Here is a 15,636-nt window from a genome sequence, read left to right on the forward strand (position 1 = left end):
CTGTGGACAGAAACGAGTCCGTTTTAGGCGGCAAATTTAGAGTGAACGCTGCCAAAAGTGAAAAAAAACCGAAAAAGCCTGACGGTTTTGATGTTTGTGTTTCTGCAACTGTTTTTACATTGTGCCTGGCTTGCTGTGTCATACCAGATTTACACTCGTTGCTTTGTTCAAATATTGAAAAGCTCGCTTTTGCTCGGAATACAATATTTGAAAAAGCAACTCGTGTAAATCTGGCAGGACACAGCAAGCCATGTAGTTTTCTCTATACATATTTTAAAGGTTTACTAACTCGCTCCCGTGTTTACGATGTGTAGTTTGCCCACAATCGATGTCAAATGCATCATAAGGCCATATAATGACGATATGTCGCAATGCGCGGTCCATATACATGCATTACAGCTTGTTCTAGCCTCTGAAAAAGTGAGGATGTCAACAAAGACGCGGAGTTATTTCCCTTGCGTCAACGTTACCTCTGTTGGCAAATCTATAAATAGGACGATCTAGATCAAAATAAAAATTCAAATATCTCAACATTTAAGGGGTCCTAGACCACAATATCTTGCAGGGAACTTAATTTAGCATGTCTCCAGCTGTGGGTAAAGCAATTAGCGTGAATAGTCATCAGCTTTCTATGCCTTTAAACACAAACAAACAAAAGCAACCAGAAAAACAAAACAAAACAATAACAACGAAACAATCTGATTTTGACAGGGAGGGACATTTACTGACGTTACGAACAGACATTTTCAAAATGTAAGGTTGAAAGGGAGGTCGTTAACACGCTGGAAGGGGAGGGGGCGATTAACAGTGGTTTCACTGTGTTAACAAAATGGAAAGTCCCGTCTAATTAACATTGTGTTGAGTCGCCTATTGACCTAAACCCGGATGTATTGTGCACACAAAAACAGCGAAACAATAGCTGCATCCAGCACTTTCATATGATCCGGGTTCGTTGAGTTTCGCGTGATGATCTCCACCAATGGTTACCCTGCCAAAATGTCAACGACTGCATACATAACAGACTGGAACACGCACACAGCGACACATAAGCACGCAGACGCACATACACACAGATACGGAGTTACAGACAAATGTACGTACACACGCACTCACGCACACACACACACTTACGCAAGTACAAACAACAATACACATACATACAGACAGACACACGAACACGGACAGACAGACACACAGACAGGTAGAGAGCCACACACATACATCACTGACACACGTACACACACACACGCACACATACGAGCACGCACGCACACACACATACGCACACACACACACACACACACTCACGCACACCGGCATACTCATACACACACAAACACACGTACTGACACACACACACGCCCGCGCGCACACACACACACACACACCCACACACACACACACACACACGTACACACACCACCATCACTGCCACCACCCCACCACCACCACCACCCCAACCACCCCCACCCCATACTCGCAGTATCACTGACTTGTTGAGCAATGTTTTTGAGAAATACATTACATTTGTGTGGAAATGTTGTCAAAATGATATATTAGCCTGCCAAAACCCCTTAACACTTTGTTCACGATCATCCCTACACTGACAGACACGGATACAGACACTGACACCTGACACACACACACACACACACACTGGCACACACACACACACACACACACACACACACAGACACACACACACAAACACACACACATACACTGGCACACACACACACAAACACACACACACACACACACACACACACACACCAAAGCCCCCTCCTCCCCTCCAACCCTGAAAATAAGTTTCCAACACGCAATCTGGTTAGTCATCGTCAACAGGATACAGAGGCCCTTATAAACCTACACCCACTCAACACATCATCCACACTTTCTCTGTCGTTGTTTAGTCAGCTTGGACCAACTATACTGCAGCAGTTTTGAACCAGCGGAATGACCATGCCTCGGACCATGTTGGTGTTTACGGTGTTTTTGGCTCTGGCCGTGTTGCTGTTGCCCCAAGTTGATGCCTGGATTTTTGGAAGACGGTCATCGTCTTCATCGTCGTCGTCGTCGTCGTCGTCGTCAGGAAGATCTATTCCTTCCAGTTGCTACAGGTATTCTATATATATGACTATTTTGTTTTCGTAAAGCGATGTCAACACATTTGATCACTATGTAGACCTGAAAAATTATAATGTGCAAACTGGATTTGTTTTTACCAAGACCGTTACTACTTATTTCCGGGCTGTTCAAAACCATTGTACCAAAATCCCATATTAAAGTAATGTTTCAGTTGCTATGTTAGAAATGAGCACTATTTTGTGTAATTCTAGCCTTATAGCAATTATTGAACTCCCAGAATATTTTGCTTTGACAAATATTCCACTTTAAACAAAACAAAAATAAAAAATCACGTGTGTTTAGTAGTTCAGCTAGTAGGGTCAACTTAATATGATGACGCAAAGAAGGTATTCGTTTCCCACACGTGTCATCGCGGTGTCATCGCGGCGCCACGTAAAAGTCCTCTGTCATTCTACCGTAAATAGAGGTATCTGATTACAAATGAACACGCATACATTTGGGTAGCACGAGCCTTATGGTTGCTGCTAACTTTTCACTGGGAGGAAGCTACCCGATTCCAAGCATATGGATACTAAGTATGGGCGGTACTGGCACTGCACTTTTCAGTGAAAGCATGGCGATTTGGCTGAAGCTTGCACAGCCATTTTGAGGCTTTACTAGCGTCATAAACACCTTCTAGATGGCCTGTGATCGCCGTATTTGGGCGACCCGTTTCGCTTGAGTATACAACACGATTGTAAAGAAAGTTCACTCCAAAGTGCTGCATGAAATTCCCAACCTCCCTTACGACAAAGTATGCAATGAAATGAAATGTCACACTTTTCTTTTGCCAGGCCGTCAGGCACTGTGTTAGGAAACGCTACCGTTGCTGAGCTTTGGTTCAGTTTTGTGTGTTGAATGTAGTTGACTTATTTGTACTTTGTGGGAAAGTACCGATATTATATTTTGTAAACACAATATTTATGCTTGGACGAGAATGCAGGTGAACTTTCTAGTCCTGTCAAAACAAGTTGTTTATCACGCTGTTTGTAGTGTGAGTTCGTGGCGTTCGTTCGGATTAAGTGCGTCGGCGCTTTTGATGTGCGTCACAGAGAGCGTCACTGTTCTAGTCCATAGACGGCTCGTATAATGTAGTTGTATCATGTTCGGTCTGGAATATTCTCGAGATTGAGTATTTACTATATATACCAGCGCGATTTGAATGTTAAAAGGAGCTTCTTTTTGAGTTCTGCTACGTTGTGCAGTTGTATGTATTGAATGCTGAATAAATCCTCGAACTCAATTTGACGAGTTGTTTTCTGTTGCTGCGAAGACGGGCGACGTAGAATAAAAGAACACAACTATACGACGTTTGAGAACTTGTGGCAATCTCAAGTGTCGTGTAACAATTGGGGGCCAAGCCAAGGATCTACGTTTAACGCCAAGGGTTTTCCAGTAACAAGGACCAGTGTCAAGACAGTCACAGGAGGTAGCCATCAATCAGGTGTATCCTGAGGGATCAGTATTGAGACTACGGAACCGTGGATTCGGTGTGACTGGTGAAGAGTTTGGTAATCGCCGCAGCTCGGTACGGTGAGCGACGCCGGAGTGTATCGGGATTACAGAGGTTAGCTGCCGTTTGGACGAGACGGACTTCGTCGCGGAGCTAGTGCATTAATACTACGAAATACGACTGAGGTACGTCGTGTACGTATCGTGAGCAGAGTGCGCCGTCACGTTAGACGAGGAGGGTGGCAGCCTGCGTCTACGAAGGTGAACAGCGACAAAAGAAGCATCGGAGGTGCAGTAGAGACTGTGTTCTTTTAGAAGACTACATTCGTCTACGTTCGGGGCTGTAAAAGAATACAGACGAACGCACCGGAAAAGACCAGAATGGCTGAGTTCTGGGAAAAAGGAGTTGAACTGGGACTAAAAGGCAAGCAGTTGACGGAGTTCGTCGAGTCCCAGACACGACTGCTGGCGCAGCGTGAAGAAAGACAAGCGCAGCGTGAAGAAAGACAAGCGCAGCGTGAAGAAAAAGAAAGAGAAAGAGAAGCACAGCGTGAAGAAAGGCAAATTGAGCTGAAACGCTTAGAGCTCCAAATAGAAATGGAGACGAAACGTTTAGAGCTTCAGACAGAAATGGTGCGTGTTCAAAATGAGCACGAGGCACCACGCCAAAGAGATAACCAGCAGCAAATGTTACACAGGGCACCGAAACTTCCAGCATTCGCTGACGGGAAGGACCAGATCGACTGCTACCTTGCAAGATTCGAGAGGTTCGCTGAGAGTGCTAGATGGCAGCGCGACGACTGGGCGATTCAACTCAGCGCACATTTGACTGGGGCAGCACTTGAGGTCTACACTAGACTCTCAAATGATGACGCCAGAGACTATGATGTGCTGAAGGAAGCTCTGTTGCGTTGCTACAACTTCACTGAAAGGGGCTACCGTCAACGCTTCCGCGAATGCCAGCCATTGTCTGGAGAGACACCGAGCCAGTTTGTGGAGCGCCTGTCGTCATACCTGCAGAAGTGGGTGGAGTTATCAGGTGAAGAGCAGTCATACGAGAGTCTGCGGGACTTGATCGTGAAGGAGCAGTTCCTTAATGCCTGCCCGAAGGACCTGGCGACCCGCTTGGAAGAGCAAAAACTGCGGGGTTTGAAGGACATTACTGATGCTGCTGAGCGTTATCTCATTGCTCATGGAAGGACTCTGGGGACGTCAAAGTCATCGAAACCTTTCCAGAAGAGCGGGAACCAGGGAAACCAACCTGCCAAGGGACAAACTGAGTCCGCACCATCATCCAATGAAGGGCAGAACATAACGTGTTTCCTTTGCAATGCCAAGGGCCACCGAGTCGCCAACTGTCCCCAAAAGAAAAATAACGGACATGTCAATGACAAAGCGCAAGAATATCGACGGAGATATTACGACAACAAGAGGCAAACGAGTGGCTCGAACCAACAAGTATGTGCGAGCAGCGTCATACTTCCAAGGGCTGCCGAGCAAGTGGCTACACCATCGGACGTGGAAGGATGTATATCTGATGGCCAGCTTCTACTCGCCAATGGCAAGTCAATCTCTGTCGTCGCCAGCGCAGCTGTGTCAGTGTCGAACATGCCCGTGTCGAAGGGATTTGTTGAGAAGCAGGAAGTGACTGTTCTCAGAGATTCGGGCTGCAATGGGGTCATCGTCAAAGAGGATCTGGTGCCAACAGAGAAGTTCACTGGTGACTTCAAGTGGACGCTCATGGCTGACAGCAAATGCGTGAAGGCACCAGTGGTAAAAATCCAGATCGATACTCCATACTTCACCGGAGAAGTTGAGGCCGTCTGCCTGAAGAAGCCCTTGTACGATCTACTAATTGGGAACATTGGGGGTGCGAGACGTCCTGATGACCCTGATTTCGAATGGAGAATGGGCTCAGCTCAGCCTGCTGCTGAGGAGGAAGACCCACTGCCATTCGCGAATGAAGATATCAGCGAACTGTTACGAGATGACAGAGCAACTGTGCATCGCCGCGACCAGCCGCAGGTTGTAAGCGCTGTGACGACCAGAGCCCAGGCGAAGAAGGACAAAACAACTACGCCACTCAGGGTCACCAACAGTTCTGCAACTGCTGTCGTGGACAGGGATCGGCTGATTCAGCTACAGGAAGCTGATTTGACTTTAACAAAGTACAGGAGTCGTCCTGTCAAGGAGATGACTAAGGGCGAAGGCACTGTGCAATTTGAAGTGAAGGCCAAGATCCTGTACAGAGTGTTCCAGCACGCGAGAGTCAACGGTGGGAAGCCATTACGTCAAGTTCTGGTGCCTCAACCACTTAGGCGCCAGGTGATGGAGGTGGCCCACGACTCTATTATGGGAGGTCACCTGGGTGTCAAGAAGACATCAGACAGAATCCAGGCTGCGTTTTACTGGCCAGGACTGCATGCAGATGTGACTCGATTCTGCCGATCGTGCGATATTTGCCAGAAAACCATACCTCGAGGAAGGGTCCCGAAAGTGCCATTGCAGAAGATGCCTTTGATCGACCGACCTTTCAAGAGGGTGGCCATTGACCTCATCGGCGAGATCAAACCGCCAAGTGAAGCGGGTCATCGTTGGGTACTGACCCTGGTAGACTATGCAACCAGGTACCCAGAAGCCGTGCCTCTGAAGAAAATTGACACCGAGACTGTTGCCGAGGCACTTGTGGACATTTTCAGCAGAATTGGGGTTCCTGAAGAGATCCTCACAGACCTGGGGACACAGTTTGTCTCTGAATGCATGGAAGAGGTCAACAGGCTGCTGAGCATTCGTCACTTGACTACGACACCCTATCACCCGATGTGCAATGGGCTGGTCGAAAAATTCAATGCGACGCTGAAGTCCACGCTGAAGAAACTATGCAGTGAGCAGCCAAGGCAGTGGCATCGCTACATCAATGCCTTGCTATTTGCATACAGGGAGGTGCCACAAGAGTCCACTGGATTCTCCCCGTTCGAGCTGATGTACGGGCGGACCGTGAGAGGCCCGATGCAGATACTAAAGGAATTGTGGACGAAAGATGTGGACACACCTGAAGTGAAGAACAGTTACCAGTACGTGTTCGAGTTGCGAGAGAAACTGGAGGAGACTCTCGAGATTGCGAGAGAAAACTTGAGAAAGTCTCAGGATAGCGGAAAGCACTACTACGACCGCAAAGCCGTAAACAGGAAGTTTACACCAGGTAACAAAGTGCTGATACTGCTTCCCACTGATCACAACAAACTACTGATGCAGTGGAAAGGCCCATACGAGGTTGAGGCCGTGGTAGGGATCAACGACTACAAGGTGAATGTCGGCAAGAAGTCCAAGATCTACCACGCTAACCTCCTGAAACTGTATGTGGAGAGACCTCCGGAAGCAGTACAGGTCGCAGCAAGTGTGGAAGAACCAGCCGAACTAGACGAGTTCGACGGCGAGGAACTACTGGAGTTGGGAGACCTCCACAAGAAAGAGGGAGTGGATGACGTCAAGCTAGGACCTGACCTGACAGAAGATCAGCAGAAGGAGCTGCATGATTTTATGGGCGACTTCACCCATAGGTTCTCTGATGTTCCAGGCTCTACGTCTTTGGTCGAACATGAAGTCCACCTCACATCTGACGTTCCTGTTCGCTCAAAACCATACCCTATCCCGTTTCAGGCTCGGAAATCCTTGAAGAAGGACATCGACAGCATGTTGAAGATGGGGGTCATCCGTGAGTCATCATCCCCTTACTCATCTCCCGTTGTTGTTGTCAAGAAGAAAGACGGTACAAACAGGGTATGCATTGACTTCAGGAAAGTGAATAAGATCACCGTGTTTGACCCTGAACCAATGCCGACGGCGGCTGATCTGTTCCGACGGTTGACTGGCAGTAAGATCTTCTCAAAGATCGATCTCAGCAAGGGATATTGGCAGATTCCTGTGCGCGAAGAGGACATACCAAAGACCGCCTTTGCAACTCCAGACGGAACGTATGAGTGCCTGCGGATGCCTTTTGGCATGGTGAACAGTGGTGCTACCCTGAAGAGGGGAATGCGAAAAATGCTCAAAGGAATGAAGAATGTTGTGTACTACTGGGATGATCTGCTAGTCCACACGGAGACCTTTGAGGAGCATCTGGAGACTTTGAGGGAATTGTTTTCCCGCCTGACAAAAGCTAATCTGACCGTGAGACCCAGCAAGTGCATTTTGGGGACCGACAACGTTGACTTCATAGGTCATTCACTGAAGGAAGGTCAAAAGGGGCTTTTGTTGGAAAACGTCACCAAGATCCTCAATGCGCCACGTCCTGAAACCAAGAAGCAGGTGCGATCCTTCCTTGGATTGGCTGGGTACTACAGAGAGTTCATTCCAAACTTCGCCGCCATAACGGCGCCTTTGTCGGACATGACCCGAAAAGGATGCCCCAACCGAATACTCTGGGGGCCAGCTCAGGAGAAGGCATACCAGACCGTGCGCGACCTGATGTCACGAGACCCGGTGCTACGCCTTCCTGATACTGCCAAAGAGTTCATCTTGCGTACAGACGCATCGGACGAAGGGATCGGCGCCATGCTGATGCAAGAGCATGGAGGTAAACCGTTTCCGGTCAGCTATGCCAGCAAGAAGCTGTCAGGAGCCGAGAAGAACTACTCGACCATGGAGAAAGAGTGTTTAGCCATCGTGTGGGGAATCAAGAAATTTGAACTCTACCTCCAAGGGGTGAAATTCGTGCTTCAGACTGATCACAAACCCCTCACCTACCTGAACTCTGCGAAGTTTGTGAATAATCGTATCATGAGGTGGGTGATGTACTTGCAGAACTTTGATATGCGAGTGGAATCGATTAAGGGTTCAGACAATGTTGGAGCAGATTTTCTCAGCCGAGTATGTGATTAAAACTGTGTTCACTCTCCAACAGACTAATGTACATACCTGGTTTTCAATCTGTTATGTATACATAATATGTGTACAGGTAGCGTTTCAATGATTGAAAGAAATTAGGTAAATTTCTTCTGGTGTTGGGGGTAATGTTAGGAAACGCTACCGTTGCTGAGCTTTGGTTCAGTTTTGTGTGTTGAATGTAGTTGACTTATTTGTACTTTGTGGGAAAGTACCGATATTATATTTTGTAAACACAATATTTATGCTTGGACGAGAATGCAGGTGAACTTTCTAGTCCTGTCAAAACAAGTTGTTTATCACGCTGTTTGTAGTGTGAGTTCGTGGCGTTCGTTCGGATTAAGTGCGTCGGCGCTTTTGATGTGCGTCACAGAGAGCGTCACTGTTCTAGTCCATAGACGGCTCGTATAATGTAGTTGTATCATGTTCGGTCTGGAATATTCTCGAGATTGAGTATTTACTATATATACAAGCGCGATTTGAATGTTAAAAGAAGCTTCTATTTGAGTTCTGCTACGTTGTGCAGTTGTATGTATTGAATGCTGAATAAATCCTCGAACTCAATTTGACGAGTTGTTTTCTGTTGCTGCGAAGACGGGCGACGTAGAATAAAAGAACACAACTATACGACGTTTGAGAACTTGTGGCAATCTCAAGTGTCGTGTAACACACTGACTGCAACTGGTACCGGAACTGTCTGGAGAGGAAAATCCCGTGTGATGGACAAAGTGGAGACTATGCCATCGCCTACGCCGAGAACTACTGCAATCGTTATACGAGCAACTATAACGACTTCAGCTCCGAGGGTAAACGATGGGTTACTGCCGTGAAGAAGTGTTTGCAGGTGAGGTGCATTTTCTGTGGAAGGATTTGTTCTTTCGTTCTTCGTTTGTGTTTCCGTTTCTGTCTGTCTGTCTGTCTGTCTGTCTGTCGGTCGGTCGGTCTGTCGGTCTGTATGTCTGTATGTCTGTCTGTCGGTCGGTCTGTATGTCTGTATGTCTGTCTGTCTGTCTGTCTGTCTCTCTGTCTGTCTGTCGGTCGGTATGTCTGTCTGTCTGTCTGTCTGTCTGTCGGTCTGTATGTCTGTCTGTCTGTCTGTCTGTCTGTCGGTCTCTCACTCTCTGTGATCTGTGTCTCTCTTTGTTTTCCTTTCTCTCTCTCTCTCTCTCTAGCTCTCTCTCTGTTTCTGTCTCTGTCTCTCTCCCTCTCTCTGTTTCTGTCCCTGTCTCTCTCCCCCTCTCTCTCTCTCTCTCTGTTTCTGTCTCTGTCTCTGTCTCTCTCTCTAGCTCTCTCTCTGTTTCTGTATCTGTCTCTCTCCCTCTCTCTCTCCCTCTCTCTCTCTCTCTCTCTCTCTCTCTCTCTCTCTTCGCACTAACCCTTCCCCCCGCCCCCATCTTACCCTTTCTGCCCCCCCCCCCCCCACTCCACCTGTCTATGTACGTCTTTGTCTCTTTCTTTTCTATATCTTTGTCTCTATCTCTGTCTGTCTGTCTCTGTCTCTGTCTCTGTCTGTCTGTCTGTCTGTCTGTCTGTCTCTCTGTCTGTCTGTCTCTCTTTCTCTCTCTCTCTCTCCCAAGGGTATTATCTAAGCCTCTTGAAAGGCATGTTCAAAAACATCTGGTTACTTATTTGGAGGACCACAATCTCTTGCATCAACTTCAGTCTGGTTTTCGCTTTCAACATTCATGTAACACTGCCCTTGCCAGATTAACTGATTCATGGTACTCATCCATAAATAGGTTAGACATTTCTGGTGATGTTTTCTTGGACCTAAAAAAAGCTTTTGACCTCGTGGATCACGAGATCCTTCTACAGAAATTAAAATGTTCCAGCACTGTCGCTTTTTTTTACTCTTATCTTAGAGAGAGGGTTCAATCTGTATACGTACACGATACGTACTCTTCTCAGGGCACTGTGAAATGTGGAGTGCCACAGGGGTCTGTTTTGGGACCTGTATTATTTTGCATGTATATACATGATTTGCCCTTGTACCTACAGTCTGAATCTGTTGAATGTCATATGTTAGCAGATGATACTACCTTACATGCAACAGGGAAAAGCCCTGCACAAATTCAAGACAAATTACAACAGAGCCTAAACGATGTTTCTGAGTGGCGTTCTGCAAATCGTATGCTTATTAATCCAGTAAAAACAAAGTCTATGATAATCAGCACTCGCTAAAAACATCAACTTTCAGAAATGACTCTGAGTCTGTCCCTAAATGAGCACTCCATTGAGCAAGTAGCTGAGCACCGTTTACTGGGACTTACTGTTGATAATAATCTCAAATGGCAGACTCACATCAATGGAATCTGCAAAACAATTGCTAAAAACCTGTTTCTTTTGTCAAAGTTACAAAGCATTATTAATCTAGACACAAGAAAACTATTTTACAATGCCCACATAAAACCCCATATTGATTATGCTTCCCTAGTATGGGACGGGTGTAGTGAAATTCACTTGAAGAAGCTGAACTCTCTCCAGCGTAGAGCTGCTAAACTAGTTCTGCCCAGTCCATCTCTTTCTACAAAGGAAAAGATGAAAAGTATTGGGATGTTAAGCTTAAAAAAGCGGCTTTTGTATAATAAATGTTCATTTATGTATAAAGTCGTCTATAAGGACGCCCCAACATATCTTATACAACGCTTCAAATCATCTCCGTCATATTATTCAAACACTCGAAATAACCTTGTCAAGGCCCCGCATCGATTTGTTTAAAACTAGTTTTTCTTATTCTGGTGCGTTCTTTTGGAATTCACTACCTGTAAATATCAAGTCATGTCTGTCATTATCTTCTTTTAAAAGACAGCTCCGAAAGCACCTCTCTAACGACTAAGTCGGTGTACAATTTGTGCGAGTGTGTATGAGGATGTGTGAAAGAGAAAGTGCATAGTATGCTTCCATTAACAAGCACACTTTTGAATTTTTTTTTTATTTTGTTATACTTTTCCCTACATAATTTTGTTTTATTTGATTTTTTTGATTTTGTTGTTGTTGATTTTTTGATTCTTCATATTTGTTCTTTGTTTCATGTGTGTATTATAGTAGGGACTAGCTGTAAGAAAGGACCATATGGACCTAATGCTATCATCCCTCGGTAATAAAGTTTTCGAGTTCGAGTTCTCCCTCCCTCCCTCCCTCCCTCCCTCTCTCCCTCCCTCCCTCCCTCCCTCCCTCCCTCTCTCTCTCTCTCTCTCTCTCTCTCTCTCTCTCTCTCTCTCTCTCTCTCTATCTCTCTCTCTCTCTCTCTCTTGCACGTGAATAAGTTCACACACAGAAGAAACAAGTCGCGTAAGGCGAAAATACAACATTTAGTCAAGCTCAGTCAAACTCACAGAATGAAACTGAACGCTTTGTATTTTTTCCGCAAGACCGTACACTCGTAGCATCGTCTGTCCACCGCTCGTGGCAAAGGCAGTGACATTAACAATCCAGAAAAGCGCGGTAGCGGTTGCGCTGAGAAGGATAGCACGCTTTTCTATATCTCTATTCTTTTTAAAGGCACAGTAAGCCTCCCGTAAACCATCACAGATACGGTCAGGCTTTTACACACAGTACAAACACAGGGCCGGACCAAATGAGTTGTAAGGGGGGAGTTCCTCCTTTTTTGGGGGGGCAAATCAGCGAAGTGGCGAAGCCACAAGCGTAACTAGGGGGGTCCGGGGGCATGCTCCCCCGGAAAATTTTTGAAAAACGGTTAAAATCTGTGCAATCTGGTGCATTCTGGGCCTTGTTTTGAGGGTTAAGAGCAGCATTGTTTTGGTGCTAAAACTAGTAAAAAAAACAAAAAAACACTCAAAGCAAGGTACATGCTTTTTCCAGGGGTGGGGTTCCGGAACCCCTGGAACCCCCCCCAACCCCCCCTGGGTCCGGCCCTGCAAACACCCTTTCATTTAAACACTCACCGATTGAGAACATCCTAGGTGCCCTACGTAAAGAGCGAACAATTTTCAAATAATTTATTTTTGCGTGGTTTATCTTACCCCTGAGCCATCGTGAACCCGTGTGATCCAGTTTCCCTTTTTCACAATGTAGTCGTCAGTTAGTTATTTGAACGCGACTCGATGTGAGCTTATTTACAATAGCACGTTTTTATGCACGAAACAAACGGCTGTGGTTCACAAGAAATGGAGGTCCTTAACGTCCTCACAGGAAATTTTCCTTTTAGGGACATGAGTTGGTGATAGCGATGGCTTTTGACTGTTGAGAGGAACGGCGATATGCATAAACCGTCGTCTGCTACGACCCTTGCGTGACCCTGCTTCCGGGCTTTTCTTTTTTCAAACTTTCACAACTTCGAATTGTACTGATCTTGTCTTGATGAAAAAAGAATTCTTTTATGATTGAAGAATGTTTGTGTAACAAGCTGTCAATTTATTATTTAGATTCTAAAAGTTAGGTCTAGCGCAAAAACGCACCACGGTCCAAAAACATTTTGATAATCATCGATTCACGGCTATCGCCAGTTTACATCGATAGAATGAGACCCGAAGGGAAGTAACTCATGTTTGACCTGAGTTCAGGATGGGTCCAAAAAGTGTTCGAGACAATCTGCAAAATTAATTCTTTAAAAATTGCTCGCTCTTTACGTAGGGCACCTAGGATGTTCCCGTTTGGTGAGCGTTCAAATGGAAGGGTGTTTGTACTGTGTGTAAAAGCCTGACAGTACCTGTGATGGTTTACGGGAGGCTTACTGTCCGGGCGTGATTTCCGGTATCATAACAGCCGTCCAGCACCAAAACGAGGCGCCATTGGCATTGTTGACAAGCTAGGAACAGACAGAAAATTCCGAACAAAAGTAAATGACGTCAAAGTCTCTTTCGCTTTGCGTGTAACTTTGTCATGACGTCTTTTTGTGACGACAGTATACGCAACAATTTGTTCGCTTCCGGTGTCATTTTAGACTGAAAAGCAACTCAAAAGAAGGAGCTAAGCCTGTGTCTTGAAACAGCTGAAACACTCTTTTGGATTGCCGTTTCAATATTAATCAAAAAGTTAAAGAAAAAAAACAAGGTTCAGTTGCGAACTGACAGCGGATTGAGCATTTATTCCTGCTGATGAAGGTACGATTGAAGCTTTATTCTCTCCGTCAACCAACAAGACTAGATTTGTAGCAGACGACAAACAAAGTGTGCGTTTTTCCTGTCTTGTGAAGGCGATTATGTCGTTATAAGTTATCTGTACGTTGTGAAGACATTTCAAAACAAAATTTAGCTTTGATGCGTCACGGGATATAAGCTTATACGTTTTCATCCATGGAATTGTTTTTTTCGTCTCGGCAGGGTGAATGAATTCATGATGTCTTTTGCGGAACTGGACAAAACTGGCCTTGCCAAGACTGAAACAAAATATAGTTCTACAACTTCCAGGCTTGGGTTAATTGCCCATGGTGAATTTCCAATGATTTGTTTCCACATCCCATGACAAATTCTCTTTACTTTGGTCATGCCATATATACGTTACAGCTCCGTCCATCCATGGTATCGCGTGATATTTTGTCTCGACGGGATGAAAGAATATAATGACGTCACTCTCGGCAGAGCCTTGAGTGACGTCATCATATTCATTGACCCAGTCTCGACAAAATATCAGGCGATACCATGGATGGACGGAGCTGTAACTTATACATACTGGTTACACATATTGGATCTTCCAAAAAACATCTCATCTGAGCAAAGTATATAATCTTATGTACACCAAAGACAGTGAAATATATCCATGGATATCATTTGTAAAACAATTGTTACAAGTCATTGGATTAGATCATGTGTGGAAAAATCAATCCACTTTTAATGTCAAAAGGTTAAAATATGTTATATGTCAAATATTGGAACTCCAATATAAACAACTCTGGAAAGGTCAAATAAGAAGTTCACCAAAGTTACATTTTTATAAAAAAAATAGTAACAAATTATAAAACGGAACCATATCTGTTATGCATAAAACAAAGAAAATATAAACAATCGTTGTGTAAACTGAGAATAAGTGCCCACGACCTGAAAATTGAAACTGTTAGATACAGCAATACACCTAGGAAAAATAGATTATGTGAAACATGTGGAGTAATAGAAGATGCAATACATTTTCTAGATAACTGCATAGAAAACAACCAATTACGAAAATCTTTCATGAGTGAAATTAATCTACCTATATATTCATATGATGTACCAAGTCAACTTTTGCAAGTAGACAAAGTACAAACTAAATTGGGAGAATTTGTATATAATTGCTTCAAAAAAAAAGAAACAATGTAATCATTTGGTTATTTATCTTCCCGTGTCTTATAAACACTACGTTTCATGACAATACAGTTTATTCGTATTCGTATTCGTATTCGTATTCATACACCACTTGACTAAATGTAAAAACATATACATGATATAGACATGCATTCTTGTTACATGTATTGATAAATGAATTCATTTTCATTAGTTTATTGTCCAATCGCTGGGAACTGTTTCATCGATCACCTGATTTATTCAAGATTGATGGATACACATTATATGAATGTTCCATTGATTGAATGATAGATGAATTGACTGATGAATAGATTTTTGGATTGACGGATTGATTGATGAAGGATTAATTGATTGATGATTGATTGATTGATTTAAGAGGGTCATACACAACTCCAGTTCAATTCACGTGTTTCGTTCTTGATTTTCACGGGGAAACTAACATTACATGCTTTCCGAACTGTTCTAAGACTTCAGGGCTAAGTTTCACGAACCGACAAAGGGTGCCATCCAAACGGGAGAGAACAAACCGCGGGTTCTGATTCGTTGAAATCACAACACATCTCAGTTTCAACCAATCCAACACTGCGGGTGGCTCCCGGTTTGATGGTAACTTTCTCGTGCACCTAAGCCAGGTACGCTCGGAAACCGCTAACACTAAATACTACTTATTTTACAATCCAGGTAAAACTGGTACCAGTGCTCAGACAGTCGCCAGCCCCTTCCTGCTCCAGTGTCAAGACACAGGCATTCGATTCGCACGTGCCCTGCTACACGAACCCTGGTTACGGCGGTCCGTCCTTCTGTGACCTGTCCTTCTCGGACAAGGCGAGAGTCTTTCAGACCATCTACACTGCCTTTGGGTCCGAGTTTCAAGCTACTGTGTCAGGCGGTTGGCAGGTGTGTATGAGGATATAGTATAAGATATTTTGTAGCT

At 44.8% G+C, this 15,636-nt stretch overlaps 1 protein-coding gene across 1 annotated transcript in view; it reads left to right on the forward strand.

Moving 5' to 3' along the window:
• Positions 1 to 1,880: 1,880 nt before the first annotated feature.
• Positions 1,881 to 15,636, forward strand: part of LOC138961421 (uncharacterized) — a 15,424-nt gene continuing 1,668 nt past the window's right edge. The window contains exons 1-4 of the mRNA XM_070333041.1: positions 1,881 to 2,120; positions 2,922 to 2,930; positions 9,133 to 9,307; positions 15,384 to 15,599. Coding sequence (XP_070189142.1) covers positions 1,957 to 2,120; positions 2,922 to 2,930; positions 9,133 to 9,307; positions 15,384 to 15,599 — 564 coding nt within the window. The 5' untranslated portion in view covers positions 1,881 to 1,956. The remainder of the gene's footprint in view (positions 2,121 to 2,921; positions 2,931 to 9,132; positions 9,308 to 15,383; positions 15,600 to 15,636) is intronic.

This window comes from Littorina saxatilis, linkage group LG3 (assembly GCF_037325665.1).
Source record: "Littorina saxatilis isolate snail1 linkage group LG3, US_GU_Lsax_2.0, whole genome shotgun sequence".
NCBI classification, from domain to species: Eukaryota; Metazoa; Mollusca; class Gastropoda; order Littorinimorpha; family Littorinidae; genus Littorina; species Littorina saxatilis.